The 18,666-nt window shown below is 40.3% G+C and overlaps 1 protein-coding gene across 2 annotated transcripts in view; it reads left to right on the top strand.

Moving 5' to 3' along the window:
• Positions 1-18,666, top strand: part of Ccdc146 (coiled-coil domain containing 146) — a 115,261-nt gene that overhangs the window by 95,350 nt on the left and 1,245 nt on the right. For both annotated transcript variants that reach the window (XM_042684549.1, XM_042684550.1), the window contains 9 exons: positions 1,876-1,971; positions 3,286-3,456; positions 4,599-4,687; positions 4,772-4,936; positions 5,744-5,968; positions 7,672-7,900; positions 12,805-12,933; positions 13,478-13,615; positions 15,487-15,735. In XM_042684549.1, coding sequence (XP_042540483.1) covers positions 1,876-1,971; positions 3,286-3,456; positions 4,599-4,687; positions 4,772-4,936; positions 5,744-5,968; positions 7,672-7,900; positions 12,805-12,933; positions 13,478-13,615; positions 15,487-15,735 — 1,491 coding nt within the window. The remainder of the gene's footprint in view (positions 1-1,875; positions 1,972-3,285; positions 3,457-4,598; positions 4,688-4,771; positions 4,937-5,743; positions 5,969-7,671; positions 7,901-12,804; positions 12,934-13,477; positions 13,616-15,486; positions 15,736-18,666) is intronic.

Here is an 18,666-nt window from a genome sequence, read left to right as displayed (position 1 = left end):
CACCAAACTATTACATATAAGGAGCAAACATTTCCACTATTACTAATAGCTTCCCTTTTTGTCCTATAGGAGTTCATAAAGGAACTTAGACTTTATTAGTGTAATAACCACTACTTGAATAGTCATCATCTTTTCACATCTGCACAGCCCTGTATCATGAAGTAGAGCCCTGTATTCTGCTTATACTCACTGGCTCTGAGACTCAAGCAAGGTTCACACTTGAGCCACTGGGACAAACTATTTAATGGAATTGTGCCTTAATCTCCTCATCTGTACAATTGTGAGGCATGGTAGTATTTTCATATACCTCATGAGATACTGTGAGGATTAGATAAAAATCACCCATATAAGCTGTCAGAATCTACTACCATTAAGTGTGAAAATATTAATTAACAGAATTAATTGTCAGAATCTTGTTAATTAATCTTTTCACACTTAATTGATACTTAGTATTAGCTAAGAATTAAGAAAAGATGGTATGGATAAAGATGCATTGTACTCAAACTGACATGTTGAATTGGAACCCCTTTATACAACTACTTAAAAATAATAAATTAAATTCAAAATATTTTTAATTTTGTTGTAAAGATGCTGTACAGAGGGGTTGCATTACATGAGTTAAGATAATGAGTACATTCTTGTCGAACATTGTTACCCCCTCCTTTGTTTTTCTCCCACTATACCTTCCCTCCTCCACTCTTCCCCCCCACCCCAAAGTTGTAAAGTTCATCTCCAATATAGTGTCTTGTGAGTATCATTGTTGCAATGGGTCATCCTTTGTCCTTGTTTCAGCATTTAGTTATTCCCCTTCCCTTCCCCAAATTAGATAAGTGTATATACAAGATTCAGGTTACCAGTACCAAAGACAGTGATTGCCAGGGATAAACCAATGGAAAAAAAGAAAAATAAAATAAAATAAAAAGAAAGAACTAGGTACAGAACATTAGTAACAACAAGGTCAACAACCAAAAAAAGATGTTGCTTCCATGTCTTGGAGTTCATTTCAATTAGCATCATTTTGTATGGTTCTATGTACATAGCTATTGAGCTATTCTGATTCTCTGCCAGGACTATCCTAGACATATACTAATTATTACAAATGAGGTAAACAATGGAGCCTATGTTTCTTTGGGTGGGTCTGGCTTACTTCACTTAATAGGATTTTTTCCAAGTCTTTCCATTTCCCTACAAAAGGGGTTATGTCATTCTTTCTGATATAAGCATAAAATTTCATTGTGTATATATACCACATTTTCTTAATCCATTTATCTATTGAGGGGGCATGTGGGTTGGTTCTATATCTTAGCTATGGTAAATAAGACTGCAATGAGCATAGTTGTGCTAGCAGCTTTAGTGTGGCCTTGCTTGTGATCATTGGGATAAATGCCCAGGAGTAGGATTGCTGGATCATGGGAGAGTTCTATGGTTAGTCTTTTGAGGAACCTCCGTAGTGCTGGAAATAAATTTTTTAAAGATTTAGTTTTAAGGGGCTGGGAAGGTAGCTCAGTGGTAGAGTGCTTGCCTCGCATGCATGAGGCCCTGGGTTCGATTCCTCAGCACCACATAAGCAGAAAAATCCGGAAGTGGCACTATGGTTCAAGGGGTAGAGTCCTAGCCTTGAGCTGAAGGGCTCAGGGACAGTGCCCAGGCCCAGAGTTTAGGCCCCATGACCAGAAAAAAAAAAGATTTAGTTTTAAATGATAAAATTTTGGTAGCTGGCAAGTCTTCACCATATTGTATAAGGAATATTCAGTATCATAAGCATTTCCTATAAGATTAAGAAACATGATTTCCTCCAGTGTTGAAGAATTATGTAATGACTGTATCACAGAACATTTCTTATGCAAGTATTTAATTCCATATTTTTATTTCCAGATGGATGCTATTCCTAAAGATGATGCTCTATTACCTGAGAGAAGGAGAGAGCTCCAGAAGGAAGTTGAAATGGCTAAGAGGAATTTGGCCCAGCAGGTTAATATAAGCTCTCATTTAAGCTTAATCTGGGTGTGGGGTGGCACTGGGGATATAAACCAGGGTCTTGAGCATGCTAGGTGAGCATTCTCTGGCAAAATTGCATCTGCTAGGCCTTCTGTAATCCGGAAAGTATTTTATATTATTTATTTCTCTTTGATAAGATGTGTGTGTGTCTATGTGTGCATGCACACATGTGCACATACATATGTATGCCAGTCCTGGGGCTTGAATTTAGGGCCTGGGTGATATCTTTGAGCTTTTGTACTCAAGGTTAATGTTCTGCCACTTGACCCACAGCTCCTCATTTCTGACTTTTTGGTGTATAACTAGAAATAAGAGTCTCACAGATTTTCCTGCCCATATTAGTTTTGAACCATGATTCTCAGAACTTAGCCTCCTAAAGAGCTGGAATTACATTGTGAGCCACTGATGCCTGGCCTTTGACAAGACTTTTAATCCTTTGTCATCACAAATGTATGACCCTTATAACAGAAACCAGATGAATCCCAACAAACCTTGAATTATAAACAATGAGCAATAAACTTTGCATGGGAAAAACTGTAGTCTCAACATCTCTGAATTCTTCATCTTACCTCAAATAATTTTTGTGTGTACATAGTCCTTCCTCATCTTAAAGTTTACTCCAATCCCATTAAAATTTGAGACAAAAAGGATGCATCTGAAATGGCAAAACTTGTACAAGCCAATTATATTTTAAAGAAGGACTATTGATTTCAGTAAAACTAAACAGTTTTGTTTTACCAATATCTCATCTAAAATTCCAATTTTTGGTTATTAAAGTAACTATAAGTATTTTTTTTTATTGTGAAAATACCATACAGAGGGGTTACAATTACATAGGCAAGGTAATGAGTACATTTCTTGTCAAGCATTGTTGCTTCCTCCTTTGTTTCCCCTTCCCATCCCTTCCTATCTCCCCCCCACCCAGCCCCATCTCCCACCCCATCCCCACCCCCACCCCCCTCTTCGGCCAAAGTTGTATAGTTTGTTTTTCAACATAAGTATTGAAGTATTTTTAGATGTGCTTTTGTAGTTGTTCTTACAGGTCTCTTGAAAACTATACAAATAGGAAAACTTTCTATCTTATTAACTCATTAGTTTCCACATTCTTTTAAAAAATGAAACATTAAAGCTAAGACAGCAGGGTGACTTTGTTTTATCTTTCCATAAAATAAATACACCCAAAAAATGAAAAGGTAATCTAATATCCTAGCATCACTGTGTTCCTTCAGTCAAAAGTATATTATTTTTTCCCAAAGTTATTTTTTCAAGTTTTGTTTTGTTCAAAAGAAAATTCTATCAGAAGGTGAGACCAAGTTAGTGGAACAGCAAATTGCAGAAGAAAGCAAGCTTATGAAGGAGCAAGAAAACATGCGAGACCTGGTATTCACCCTGATCCGGATGACACAAATCAAAATTGATGAGAGGGAGCAGAAGTCCAAGGATTTCCTGAAAGCCCAGGTAACTGCATCTGTCTGGCCACTCCTCAAGTTCTACAGAGTTTGAGGCTCATTGTAGTACAAAAGTAGTTCTAAGTCTCCTTCAAATCCCAGTGACTTAATTTTCCCTAAACTAGGTTAAATCATGCACTGATTTAAGGGGAGAAAAACTACAAGTCTCAGGATTCACTTACCAATAGTCAATAGTATCGAGAAAGGAAGAGATGTGAACAGATTCAGTGAGAAGAAGGTAATCACTTCCAGGAACAGGGCTAGCAGGGGCATAGACTAGAGATAGAAGCTGGATTCACAGAACCCAGCCTGGTTTGCCAAGGACAACTAACAAGCAATAGCAAGCACTCAACAACAATCCCTCTCATCAAGTGAGCATCATTCAAAGCAACACCAGGACAGCCTTAGTTACTGTTACATCCCCCTTCTCCCGGACTCCTACAAAGTGCCAGAGATGGCCCAGTGCACCATCCCAAACCAAAAACTGTGGTGCTAAAATTCCAACACTAGATTTTAGTTAGTTATTCAGCCCAAGGAATAATGGCTAAATCTAGACAGAAGCTGGGGATGTATGTGGGTGGCATTTGCCTAGCAGGCACAAAGTCCTGGGTTTGATGCCCAGCCTACCATGCACAACTTAACTGTTTTGTTAGTTAAGATAGGGGCTTGCTAAATTTTTACCTAATCTGGCCTCAAACTATGATCCTACTAATCTCCATCTCCTGAGTAACTAAGATTATATATCCCAGCACTCAGGACATAGAGACAGGAGGAACAAGAGTTCAAGGCCTCACTATGTAGTGAGGAATCTTCCTTCATCTATCTTCCAAAAACAAAACAAAACTCACCCAGTCTGGATGTTCGGGCTCCAGTCACTCTTTTGTCAGTAGTTTCCTTGACTTTCTCAACATGTGCTGGTTCTTTACTTTCTCCCCAATCTCTCATTCTTTCTCTTCTTTGTCCCAGCATGAATTATGAAGTACTTCATTGGAGCAGGCAGTTTTCTGATTTGCCTGATCCCATATTCCACACAACTGATCAGGTCAAGATGGAAATTTCCTTAATAGGTGGAAGTGGTGTGGGGAGAGCTCTGTTGTGGTGGTTGTGATTGTGATTGTTGTTCATCTCACCTGTGATTTTTTTACATTGCAGCAAAAATGCAGCAGCATTATGAAAGAAATCAAAGCCAAAGATCTTGAAATCAGGATAAACAAGAAGAAAAAACACGAAATTCACCGGAGGTAAAAATTCCATGATCTACTGTTTAACTGAGAGAAAGCTGAGTTTTACTTTATACGTTTCAAAAACACTTTGTTTTGTCACAGACTTGGAGAGTTTGCTAAGTTATATGACACCATGCGAAATGAAAGGAACAAATTTGTGAACCTGCTTCACAAATCTCAGCAGAAAGTAAATGAAATAAGAGAACGGTACAAAATGTCATTAAATGAACTGGAAATTTTAAGAAATAGTGCCGCCATTCAAGAAAGGTAAGAGTATCACCACCATTGTCCATTCAGAGCATCATTTTCTGTTTCACTGGAACTTTAAAATACCCTGGCAATCAGAGATAAGAAAGCAAGAGTCTTTCAGAGAGCTGTAAAAGCCCATTTCAAACACTTTGTTTCACATCTAACCTAAATGTTGGCACGCAAGTTTTATGCTTTTTTAATGAATGAAAAAGTGCGATATACAAGTATGTTTACTATGATGACTTGATTTTCATTTCCTCAATAAAGAAGAAAAGCATAAATCCAATCACTTGTACCACTACATAGAGAGTAGTGGTGGCTGGGTACCAGTGGCTCACCCCTGGTGTGGCTACTACCACTTCTGCTGCTTTCTAGTTACTAGGGAGGCAGAGATTGTAAGGATTTCCATATGAGGACAGCCCAGGCAAAAAGTTCACAAAACCCTATCTCAACAGACAAAAAATGAGATGTGATGGCATGGGCCTGTCATCTCAGCTACAGTGGGAAGTATGAGAGCAAGATTGTGATCCAAGCTAACCTGAGCAAAAAGCAAGATTCTATCGGCCAGAGGATAGGGGGTAAAGTGAGTGTAATGGTAAAGATCAGAGGAAAGAAGGCAGGAAGGGAGGTAGGGAGGGAGGCAGAGAGGGAAGCAGGGAGGAAGGAATGGTGAAGGTAAGAGAAAGGCGTTTATTTGCTATATAAATCCTATATGTTAGAAGAGAGAGATTAATCTCAGCTTAGTTCTGCTTGTGTTTAGGAAATTATCATTGTTTTTAAAGGAAGAAAATTATAACCTACTCCACTGTCCCATTATTTTAAAAGAAAGCTACAAAACTCCATGCTGAAACATGCAAACAACCTCACTATCCGAGAGAGCATGCAAAATGATGTATACAAAATCATGGCAAAACTGCAGGAAATGAAAGAAAAGAAGGAAGCGCACTTGAACAGCATGGACAGACTTGCCAGCATGATCACCATCATAGAAGAAGAGATGGTACAGCTTCGCAAAAAGTATGAGAGAGCTGTTCAGAGGCGAAATGAAAGGTAAAATACGGGAGCCTCAGCAGAATGCCTATAATCCTAGCTACTCAGGAGGATAAGATTTGATGATCACGATCTGAAGCCAGCTCAGGCAGGAAAAGTCCATGATACTTTTATCTCCAATTAATCACCAAAAAGGCAGAAATAGAGGTCTGACTCAAGTAGTAGAGCACCAAAAAGTTAAGGGACAACACCCAGGCCCTGAGGTCAAGCCCCAGTATCACCAGCACAATCAATAAACAAATAAATCAGGAAATTTGTGTGAAAATATCCAGGGATCCAAATTAGAGGTTGCCCCTTTTCTACCTAGATAAGGAAGTGGTGAGGGCAGGAGTTGGTTAGGTTATGTTAGCCTTTGAAGGGAAGGAAGTTGTGTGTTTTTGCCTGAAAATAAATGCTGTATTTGGAAGATAAAGGGACCAAGAGGATGGTGTACTTGAACATCAAAGTCCTTTTGTCAGGGTTCCACTCAGGATGCCTTTGATAACATCAAATGCTCTCCAAATGACTGACAGAAATGAGTCTTTGGAACTTGTGTCCATTTCAGTAATAAGTTTGGTTTTACCTTTCTCTCAGATCATTTTCTCCAATAGTAAATTAGACCTTTAGGAGTAGCATTGCTTCTTCCAGGCTATAATCGTGTCATTAATTAACTTGCCGTTTCAGCAGTTGCCTCCAAGCTGCTTGTACTTTTGAGAAACTAGGCGTGAGCCTGGAGCCCTGTAGGAATGGCAGATGCCATTGGAGGTTATCATTAAGCTATGCATGCTAATTCATGGAAGGCATTGAAGTGCCAGAACCTGAAAGTGCAAGCTGATAATAAAATGTTGCTCATGATTTCCACTGTCAAGAGTGATTAAAGTAATTGACAGACAAATGTGGCAAAATACAGAGCTGCAATTTGCCAGACACTGCCACCTGCATACATGCTTGGAGGGAGGAGAAAGAAACCGCTGAATGGGAGAACTTGGACAATGGGATATGCAGATAGTGTGGGAAAACTTTCATGGTCTTTGAAGGGGGATAATTTTCTAAAAGATTAATGGGATGTTTTCTCTGGCTTAAAAAAATATCTATCTGGATCCTGGCACAAATTTGACACAAATGCACAAAGCCTATGGGCAAATAGTATATTCCCAGGCCCCGGTCAGACCAAAGCTGCTGGAATTAGAAAATTCTTACTTTGCCTCTTTCCAGTGGCCTCTTCCCAAGGAGACGTCTCCCTACCCCCACTAGTGTGATTACAAAGAGCAGATTTTTTTTTTGCCTGTTAATGAGGAAATTAGCATCAGAAATGCTTAATTTTTAGAGACCTTCGTGGGCCTGGCTTCTTCTGTAGAGCAGAGTCACTCAAGAAACACATTCCCTGGCCCTCGGCCTTGTGCTCTGGCAAGGGTGGCCTACGAAGTGGGATTGCAGAAAGTCAGACATGGAATCATGATGCTCATGTATCAGCAATGCCGTTCTATCCTGGCCTAGGACAACCTTTGGGCTCTCCAGAGCCCCTGTGACCAATCACACAATGGTCTCAAAGTAGAGATGCTAAAACCTCTTGTCACAGAAATACCCAGGATTTAGTTTAACTAGAAAGGCACTGGCAAAGAAATATCTATCTCTACTGGAAGTAGGCTGTGCTGATGTATCTTTAAGATGAAAAGCAGAGGGAACCGCAATGAGTCTTCCTCTTCCTCTCAATTTGACCACAGTGGCATTCAGCTGATAGAGCGGGAAGAAGAAGTGTGCATTTTCTATGAAAAAGTAAATATCCAAGAGAAGATGAAACTCAGAGGGGATGTTGAGATCCATATACTGGAGGAAAAGATCCGATTTCTGAAGCTGAAGATTGCTGAGAAGCAAAGACAGATTTGTGTGACACAGAAATTAGTGCCAGTCAAGAAGTCCTTGGATGCTGACCTGGCTGTACTCCAGATTCAGGTAGGAGAGCTACCATGGGACCTTCCTCAGGCCATTGTGGTGTGTCTATGTCTGTGTCTGTGTGTCTGTGCATGCACATGTGCGCATGTACACATGGACTAGTACTGGGGCTTGAACTCAGGACCTCCCATTCTTGGTTTTGCCACTCAAGGCTGGCACTCTACCACCTGAGTCATACATTCACTTTGGGCTTTTTGCTAGTTAATTGGAGATCAGAGTCCCATGGACTTTTCTGCCCTCGCTGGCTCTGAACCATGGTCCTCAGATCTTAGCATCTCGACTAGCTAGGATTACATGTGTAAGCCACCAACATTGCACATTATTCTTTTTCCCTTCATTAGTTTGTAGAGGATATGAGTTTCTTGCATGTAAACTAATCCATGATACTTTGAACCCTGCTCCAGACTAGAACAGTGCCTCAGATGCCAGCTATGGCTTTAGTTTAAAAATAAATAAAGTTCCTTGGAATCTAGACTCTCCCAAGACTTATCACTAGCTCATCTCTCTCATAACTTCAAACCAGTAATTTAGGCTCACAATCCCTCCTATGTAATTGTGTTATTGATGCTTGCTGGTAGAGCTTAGGTACCCTCCAAAGCAAGAGATTTCTTGATTATTTGTTTGTAATGACATACATTCAGAGATCTTCATTAATCTCTATAATTCTTTTATAATGGCTTCAGAGATGGGCTTTCTTTAAAGTGGAATTTTAAAGTTGAAAAAGTTCAAGTATACTGGGCACGATGGCTCATACCTTATATCCCAGCTACCCCAGGACATAGAGATTAAGAGAATCTCAGTTCAAGGACAGTCTGGTCAAAACCATTTATAAGACCCCTATATCAACCAGGCACTGGTAGGTCTTGCCTGTCATTCTAGCTACTCAGGAGGCTACAATTTGAGGAACATGGTTCAAAGCTATCCCAGGCAGGAAAGTCTATGAGACTCTTATCTCCAGTTAACCATCAGAAAAGCGGGAAGTAGAGTTGTGGTTCAAAATGGTAAAGCACAGTCTTGAGCAGAAAAGCTCAGAAACAGTGTTCAGGCTCTGAGTTCAAGTCTGACAACAGAAAGAAAAAAAAAAAAAAGATCCCTATGTCATTCAATAAAAAGCTGGGCACAGTGGTATGTGCCGGTCATCCCACGTACTCAGGAAGCATATAAGAGAATATTGTGGTCTGGGCTGGCCTGGACAAAAAGCCCAGTCCTATTCTAAAAATAACAAAAGTAAAAATGTCTGGAGGATGTGGTTCAGTTGATAAAGTGCCCTGCAAGCACCAGGGGCTGAATTCAAACCCTTGTATCACACACACACACACACACACACACACACACACACACACACACACACACACACACAGATCAAGTATACAACAGCAAAAGAAAGAAAGAAAGAAAGAAAGCAAGAAAGAAAGGGCTATTTTATCATATGTAATAGTCTCCTTAATGAAATTGTAGAAAAATTTAAACGAAAACAATTTGTGGCCTATATTTTCCCATTAACTCAATATAACTGAAACAAATTTTAACCTATGTTTTCTCAAATGTCAAGTTTGCTTTTGGATTTTTTTTTCTGGTTATAAAATTAAGACATAGTTAACAAATTCTGAGAAGTAAAAAAAAATTTAAAAGAAAATAAAATTCTCTTCTAAAAACATAGTTACTACACAAATGTCAATAAGCTATACTACATCCTCCTTCATAGTGTGTGAATAAATGTTTCAGTAAGCTCATTTTTGTAAGTTTTAAATTTTTATTGTTATTATGAAGGTGATATACAGAGGGGTTACAGTTACATAAATCAGGTAAAGAGTGTATTTCTTTGTTGTTGGTGGTGGTGGTGGTCATGGGGCTTGAAAACCTGGGTGCTGTCCCCAAGCTCTTTTTCTCAAAGCTATCACTCTACAACTTTGAGCCACAACTCCATTTCTGGTTTTTAGGTGGTTAATTGGAGATATGTCTGTGATGGACTTTCCTGACCTGGCTAGTTTTGAACCTCGGCCCTTAGATCTCAGCCTCCTGAGTAGCCAGGATTTCAGGTGTGAGCCAGTGGTGCCTGGCTAAGAGTACATTTCTTTTTGGACAATATTATTTACCCTTTCCCTTGCTTTCTCCCAGTTGCATGTTAATTATTAATGCATGTGTCTACAAATTTGTGTCCTTGTCTTTTTTACTTCCTCCTGTCAAAGGATTTGCAGGACTTTCTGGAACTAGATGATAGGTCTGTGTCCATTTGTTTTGGCCTCTGAGTGTAAGTGCAGAGAGAGGACGAGCGGTATCTTCTAGTTAGTGCAAATATGCTAAGGTCTTTCTTCCAGTGTTTTGTTTTATTAGCCATAAGTGTTCCCATTCATTTCTTAGTCATTGTAGCCCAGATGTGGATCAATTAGTTGATTGTCCCCTCTGCTCTTAGTATCTTCCCATGAGATTACAAGGGATGTGCAGGATCTGTATTATCATTCACTTGTTGTGCCAGAGTTGAGTCTAAACTTGAGAACAGTTGAACATAAAGTTTTCTGTTAGTCACCAAATTAGACCTATTTGTCTGCTTAGCATTCATCACTTGTATTCTGAAGGACATGATATAAAATCTCTAGTTTCGGGCAGGCCACATTTGTACTCTGCCCTCCAGAGCCAGATCCTTGTCATGTCCTGTTATTTGTTACAATTATAGTTAATGGGGTTTTTTGTTTGTTTATTTTGCTTTTGTTTGTAGTTTGTTGTTTCTTCTTGGCCTTTCCCACTTTTTTGCATTATTTTCAGAATTCTTCTGAGATTTGCCCTTTTCAGTTATTTGAAACAGTTTTTAATTGCTCAACCGACTAACCCAATATTATCATGAGTCATATTCTTCTGTTTCTTGTAATAGCTCTATTTCAGGGATCTTAGAAGTCTTATAAACTATTTTAGGACAACTAAACAGTTGTAAACAGTTTTTTCTCAAATGTCCAGTGGAAAATTAAAACAAGGCACGTCTCTGATAAATAAGCATTTTTATTATTTCATAGTTTCCTAGTTAATGAACTGAAGAAAAGGAAGCATTAAGTACTGTTAGTTAAATCTGGGTATGGGTGGCTCACGCTTCTAATCCTAGCTCTCCAGGATGCTGAGGATCTGTTAGCAGTAAATATAATAGATCTTTAGTTACATATGTACTTTAACTCTTTATTAAAGTCAGTTAAGGAATGTGGAAAGGAAGGAAGGAAAGAAAGGTACCATTTAAAATTCTTGTCATGGGGCTGGGAAGGTGGCTCAGTGGTAGAGCGCTTGCCTTGCATGCTCCAGGCCCTGGGTTCGATTCCTCAGCCCCACATAAACAAAAAGAAAAAAGCCAGAAGTGGCGCTGTGGCTCAAGTGGTAGAGTGCTAGCCTTGAGCTGAAGAGCTGAGCGACAGCGCCCAGGCCCAGAGTTCAGGCCCCATGACCAGACCCAAAAAAAAATAAAATAAAATTCTTGTCATAAGGAAAAAAATATCAATTAAAATTCTAAAACTCTATCTGTATCACTTTGGGGCATGGTCTAAAACATTTCAAATGTATTGTCTCGATGTACATGAAATCCGATCTTAGCTTCCTGTGAGAAAATTGAGGAAATTAGGGTTTAAAGAAAACAAATGTCCTAAGATATGTATTCATATGTATTCAAATGTTTTTTTCTTTCATGCGATTGTTACACATTTATAAGATTATTTCTTTGTTGCATTGTATGTCCCTCCCCCACGGTATAACCCCTGCTTTCACTGTATTTGATGTTGGTATAATTTGTGGAGGGGAAGGGAAAAAACAAATCGTTTAAATAGGGATACAGGTAGACCCATTGCAACAATGAGGCATACAAGTCGTTATGTCGAAAACGAACTTTACAACTTTGGTGTGTGTGGGGGGGAGGGTTGGGTGGAGGGACAGGGGGAGGATGGGATGGGAAGGGGAAACAAAAGAGGAGGCTACAATGCTTGATAATAAATGTACTCATTATCTTGCCCATGTAATTGTAACCCCTCTGTACAGTGTTTTCACAATTAAAAAAGAAAAGAAATGATTGCCTGCTTCCACAAGTATTTGGGCAGGAAAGCTGAACACAATGCCTCCTGATTATAGCCATGCTCCTCATCTACTTTATATGAAACAAAAACTAAGAATAGCTACCATTCCCATTTGGGAGTGGCCATATTTATTCATCTACCTCCATATCTCCATGATTCAGCAACTATAGTTGAATAAGCTACTATGTTAAGGCTTTTTTTATTTATGTATGTTTGAATGTATGTGACTATGTATATAAAATATATATTTTTGTGTACATACACCCACATACACACACACACAAACAGCGGAGACTTCCTCTCAGAGTATAAGCTGAGGTAACCCAAAGGTTATCAAGATTTTCCTTCTTCGAGATGCCAGCAAACATATTTCTAGCAAAGGATTTTAAAATGGAAGCTACCATGTCAAATCCCTATCCCTGGTCTATGAAATAACCTGCAACAAAGAAGGCCATCTGTTTTGAGCTCTGCAACTACACAACATCCACAACTGTCACTTGCAATGGGAAGCAATGGGAGAACTATAACAAGAGAAAGAAAAAGCAGAGTCTTCTGCCTTCTCCTGCAGATCCACTTCTAGCCTCCTCCTCATGTCCCATAAGTGGACAGAAGCACTGCTTATGCCAGTTTAGGTAATGGGGTGTTAAGAAGAAAATCTCCTGTATCCTTGCCTACTGAAAGAGCCTGCTTAGATAATCTTAAGATTCACTGAGCTCTAGGGTTAAATTTAAAACTTAATGTTTGGGAGATGCTTTTGTTTTTAAGGAACAAGGGATGGAAACCTGGGTCTTAGATTTGCTAGACCAGCACTCCACCACTTGGGCTATGCCCCATCCCTAATGTTTATTTCTTGTTTAACAGTTTTCCCAGTGTACAGACAAAATAAAAGACCTGGAGAAACAGTTTATAAATCCTGAGGGTAAGAACAGAGCCCGTCTCCTTACGGGAAAGGATCTGACTGAAAAACAAATGATCAAGAAATTGGATGAGGTAAACACACACACTCATAATTTGTCTGTTTGTCCTTGTTGCCACAACTTCACAGGTGCCTGTTATACTATTCTCTGCTATTGACCTTCATGATTCTAGCCCTTGTGTAGTTCTTTCATTTTAATCTAGTCTAAAATTCTAAGCTTCATTTAGACACTTGCCAGAAGAAGTTAAATCCAGTTGTTTTCAAGACATCAAAGGCATCTTCCTCTTGTAGCCCAAGGGGCAATTTTGGCTTCTTGAGTGGATAGATGAACTCGCCTTTCTACTCCGAATGGCAATATGGGCACCGGATAGCTAAAGCAACAGGGTACACCATGTGGGGGGGGGGGGGGTGAGGGGAAAACTGAGCAATCTGAAGGGGTTTAGGGCAGGACACTTAACTTGACCTAGCCTCAAACATTTTTTCAAGGTATTTTGGCAACTGAGAAAGTGATAATGTCATCTTTATTGAAGGTTAGGGACCAGGTAAGATTTTACTTAAGGGAAAAAAATATATATCTTGCATGACTCTTTTTCCTTCTGAAATTGTGTTTAAATGTAGATGGAACTGCGGCTGGCTAAGAAGGAAGAGAAGTTACTAGAAAACAATTTCATCTATGAACAAGTGTCTCGACTCACAGACAGACTTCACAACAAAACTGAGGCCTGCAAACAGGACACACTGATCCTAGCCAAGAAGGTCAGCCTGAGGCCTTTTCTCCCTGCCCCTTCCCTCTGCCACCTTTCTTTTTCTTTTTCCAAACTGCTTGATTTATTGAGAGAAGCAATGGAGAGATGAGGCTTAACCACTACAGAAGTGAATCAAAAGGGAAATGTAACTCAAAATTGTCCTAAACAAACTTCAATCTTGTTTTATTGTAAGAATTCACTTTACAGTGAAGCTTTCAATAACAATTTACAAATTTCATTTAGTAGGACAATTATTCAAAGATCATCTTAGAAGATGCACAAAGTTAGTTTCTAGCTCTTGCTGGGCACCAGTGGCTCACACCTGTAATTCTAGCTACTCAGGAAACTGAGATCTGAGGATCGTGGTTCGAAGCTAGCCTAGACAGAGAAAGGTCTGTGACTCTTATCTACAATTAGCCACCAAAAATCTAGAGTAGAGCTATGACTTAAGTGGTAAAGTACCTCCAGTAGTGAAGAAAGGCAGATAATGTGGACTTAAGATGCTAGGACTGGAGATTTCAAGCTGCCTGAGCTGCTGAGGGGAAAGAATGCTATAAGCTACCTTAAAGTGATCCAGAGGCAAGACTAGACCCTGCCCCATGACCAACAAGAAGGTAGGCCACTGCCTTAGCCTCTGTGGTCCCTTGGAGTATCTCATCAGCCCAGGGATATCAGCACTTGTTACTGTACACTTGCTATGTAACTCTAATGCAAAGAGCAGAAGCAAAGAGGGAAGGAATTGTGCATACCACATGAAGCTCACAACATCTAATGGGGTGAGACAGGAGAAAATAGATCATGAGGATTCCTACAATCCAGAAGTCTAGAGAGCAGCAATGGTTCCTCATTCTTCTCAGTTCCCCAATGACTAGCATAGACAAGACTCTAAAACATTCATGAATAAGTAAACAAGTAGTCCTGTACTAGAACATGTTGGGCATACCAGATAGAAAATAGTTATAGATCTGAGGCTGCTGACACTATTTATATGTGACTTTTGCTCTAGTGACTTCCACTAATAGAGTCATCATTCTGGTGGCGTTTGTGCAATTCATTTTACCTCATAAAATAAGAAAGATGGAGGGTGCCAATGGCTCATACCTGTAATCCTCAGGAGGCTGAGATTTGAGGATTGCGGTTTGGAGCCCACCCAGGCAGAAAAGTCCATAAGACTCTTATCTCCAATAAACTACTCAGAAAAAGCTGGAAGTGGTGCTGTGGCTCAGGTGGTAGAGTACTAGCCTTGAGCTCAAAGAGGCTCAGGGACAGTCCTTGAGTTCAAGCCCTAGGGCCAGTGAAAAGAAAAAAGAAACACTAAGAGTTGTTTAAGTTCATGAACTTTGCCTGAATTAGCACACCCATATTTCTGTGAATGATGCCTTCCTTCCTTTTGAAAAATGAATTTCCCTTTCTCATAGGGAAGTTATTTTTTCATGAGAGTCAGTTTTTTCAGTGAGAGTCATTAGGGGCAGAAGGCACCCCTAATGCCAGAGCTTTGCAAATGATGACCACTTTAACATGGCCCAGACAGCCCTTAGCTGGCTAAGTAATAAGCTAATACAGCAGTTCAGATCAGGTCCTAGGCTCAAGAACATTCTTTTCCCTCTCCTTCTTACCTCATAAAGGTAGGTACCAACCAATTCCCCTCAATGCCATCCACCTTCACATCTAGTTACTGGGTGATTTGTTTTCTTTTTTCTCATCCTTACTCATATTGGTTTCAACCCTATATCTCTTTCAATTCTTATTATGCCTGCGTTCCCTAAACTGAGATTCCTCCAGGCATGAATGGTGTACCCCCACCATTATACATAGCTAACAGTCTGCTATTTTCATCATGGAATGTTTGTATCCACTAAGCATTGGGCTCTATAATTCTAGATGAATGGCTACCAAAAAAGGATCAAAGACACTACTAAAAAAATGATGGCTCTTGTTGCTGAGCTGTCCATGAAACAAGCCCTGACTATTGAACTCCAAAAGGAAGTCAGAGAGAAAGAGGAATTCATCTTCACCTGCAACTCCAGGATAGAGAAAGGTCTGCCCCTCAATAAACAGATTGAAAGAGAATGGCTGAAAGTCCTTCGAGATGAAGAAATGCACCTGTTGTCCACCACTGAGTCATCTCGGGTAAGCTCTGGCTCCCACTGTATAAAATGTGGAAGGGCTATTTTCCTAGCAGCAATCTTCTGGTGATACATGTTGACTTACCTCTTATGTGAATGGGACCACATGTGTTTTGAATTATCTGAGTTTGGAATATTTGCATATATATATAAAATAAGGTATTTTGAGGAGAGGAGCAAATCTAAACCCAAAACTCATTAGTATTTTATATACATCTTATTTCCAGGACTTAGAGTTGATTTTATATAATATTCTGTAGTACAGTGTTTTGGCTGTAATCTATCACATGACATCAAGTATGGAATTTTAGATTTGTGACAGCTCATGTCAGAGCTCAAAAAGTTTAGAACTTTGGGGCATTTCCAGTTTCAGGGCTTTTTTTGTTAGGATGTCAGCCTGTATAGGTAAAATCCCACTCTACCACACACATAGTCCCAGTAATCATTGAAACAAGGTTTTCCCCAGGCACCTGAGGACCATACCTGTAATCCTACCACTCTGGAAGCTGAGATCTGAGGATTGCGGTTCAAAGCCTTTCTGGGTAGCAAAGTACATGAGACTCTTATCTCCAATTAACTACCAAAAAGCAAGAGATACAGTGCCAGCCTTGAGGGGAAAAAAAAAAGCTAAAAGGAAGAACCTAAGCCCTGAGTTCAAGGCCCAATACTGGCAAAAGAAAGAAAAAGAAGGAGAGAAGAAAAGGAAGGAAGGAAGGAAAGGAAGGAAGGAAGGAAGGAAGGAAGTTAGTTGTGCAAATTAGTCCAAATTATAGTAGTCCAAAGGTCCATCACCCTTTCTAAAAAATGCTTGACAATCATCAAGTCCATTCCCACTGTGTAAAATCCTGGGCTGGTGTGGCTGAACATCCTGACCTCTCTCCCAGCCTGGCTGTGACCAGGTTGGCGTTGGCTTTATCCATGGTTCTCTACTTCACATCAAACTTTCGCTCAGTTCGCGCTTATCTCCTCCATGTTCATATGCTTTGGCCTCCACAGTATATTGTGAGGTCTCCAGGTCTCTTGTGGCTGCCACAGCCTCCACAGACACTGTACCTATAGGCCCCTGCATACCACTTGGTCTATCAGTGGATCAGTGAATCTACCATGACCCGTGCACAGCAGCCACATCCTGGGAATGAAGTTTACTCACAGGCTGTCAGATAGATATCTCTAAGATTTCATGATTCCCTCTCCAACCTAAGAAAAAGGCATATTCCAGACACATACTAGGAATACCTAGGCACAGAGTCTGACTTGTGATTTCCATGCTACCTGCCACTATCCTTTAAGGGGGCATTCAGATTTTACCTGTGGTGCCCTGTTATTTACCTGTCCATCATGGAGTGTTCTTTATAGTATCATAGAAGATTACTTTCCACAGCACGGGCAGAATATTGAAAACCTAACCGAGCACCAGTGGCTCAGCCTGTAATCCTAGCTACACAGGAGGCTGAGATCTGAGGATCATTGTTCAAAGCCAGCCTAGGCAGGAACGTCTGTAAGAGTCTTTTTTTTTTTTTTTTTTGTCGGTCGTGGGGCTTGAACTCGGGCCTGGGCGTGGTCCCTCAGCTCTTCAACTCAAGGCGAGCGCTCTACCACTTGAGCTACAGCGCCACTAAGAGTCTTATCTCCAATAAACCACCAGAAAACCAGAAATGGCGCTGTGCCTCAAGTGGTAGAGTGCTCACCTTGAGCTAAAAAGCTTAGGGATAGCGCCTAGGCCCAGAGTTCAAGCCCCACGACCAACCAAAAAACAAACAAAAAAAAAAGGAATATTGAAAACCTGGAGGTTCAGAACTATTTTGTTCTCTGATTTCACTTTACCTTTTTTTTTTCTTTTTGCCAGTCTCTAAAGTTGAACACAGGGACTCCTGCTTGTTAGACTTGTTTTCTAGGCTGGCACTTTGCCACTTGAGTGATGCCTCCAGCCTATCTTTTTGCTTATTACCCTGAAGACAGAGTCTTGTAGACTTTTCAGCCTGGCATGGCTTTGAATCATAATCCTCAAGATTTCAGCTTCCTGAATTGCTAGGAATGATAGGGATGAGCGACCACTGCCCAGCTATACTTCATTCTCTATCTCTTCTTGTTCATCAGTGACTTAAAGAAAAAAATCCTGCCTTTGAACAACATGTAGGAATAGTAAAGGCTTGATACTGAATTTGGAATGTGATATATTTAGAACCCATCAAAGAGTGAGGGTTGGAAGTCAGGGCCTCACGCTTGCTACACAGGTAGTCTTCTACCTTAGCCATGCTCTGAGCCCTGTTTAATTTTGTTTTTCAACTAAAGTTCGACACTTTTGCCCAGGCTAGCCTTAGACCGAGATTCTCCTATCTCTAACTTCTGAGTAACTGTAATTACAAGCATAAAACACCATTCCTGGCTTGTTTTGTTGTTGTTGTTGTTGTTGTTTTGAAATAGGGTCACATTAACTTCTTGTCTAGGCTGGCTTCTGTGATCTCTAATCTCTACCTCTCAAGGATCTAGGATTACAGGCATGAACTATCATGTCTAGCTCTAAAGGTTTACACCTGTCATAGAAGAAAGAACATGAGGGCTGGGAAGTTGGCTCAGTGGTACAGTGCTTGCCTTGCATGCCTGAGACCGTGGGTTCGATTCCTCAGCACCACATAAGCAAAAAGAAAAAAGCCGGAAGTGGTGCTGTGGCTCAAGTGGTAGAGCACTAGCCTTGAGCTGAAGAGCTGAGGGACAGCGCCCAGGCCCAGAGTTCAGGCCCCATGATCGGACCAAAAAAAAAGAAGAAAGAACATGATTTTTTTTTTTTTTAATGGTGGTACCAGGATTGAGCTCAGGGCCTTTTGCTTGCTAAGCAAACACTCTACCACTTGAGCTACAGCCCCAATCTCTGAGCAGGTTCTGTTGTGGTGGTGGGGTGGTGGTGGTTATGATGGTCCTAGGACTTCAACTTGGG

Source organism: Dipodomys spectabilis, unplaced genomic scaffold (genome assembly GCF_019054845.1).
Source record: "Dipodomys spectabilis isolate Male_0828 unplaced genomic scaffold, ASM1905484v1 ptg000089l, whole genome shotgun sequence".
Taxonomy (NCBI): Eukaryota; Metazoa; Chordata; class Mammalia; order Rodentia; family Heteromyidae; genus Dipodomys; species Dipodomys spectabilis.
The sequence above is the reverse complement of the archived record's forward strand: the minus strand, read 5'-3'. Positions and strand labels throughout refer to the sequence as shown.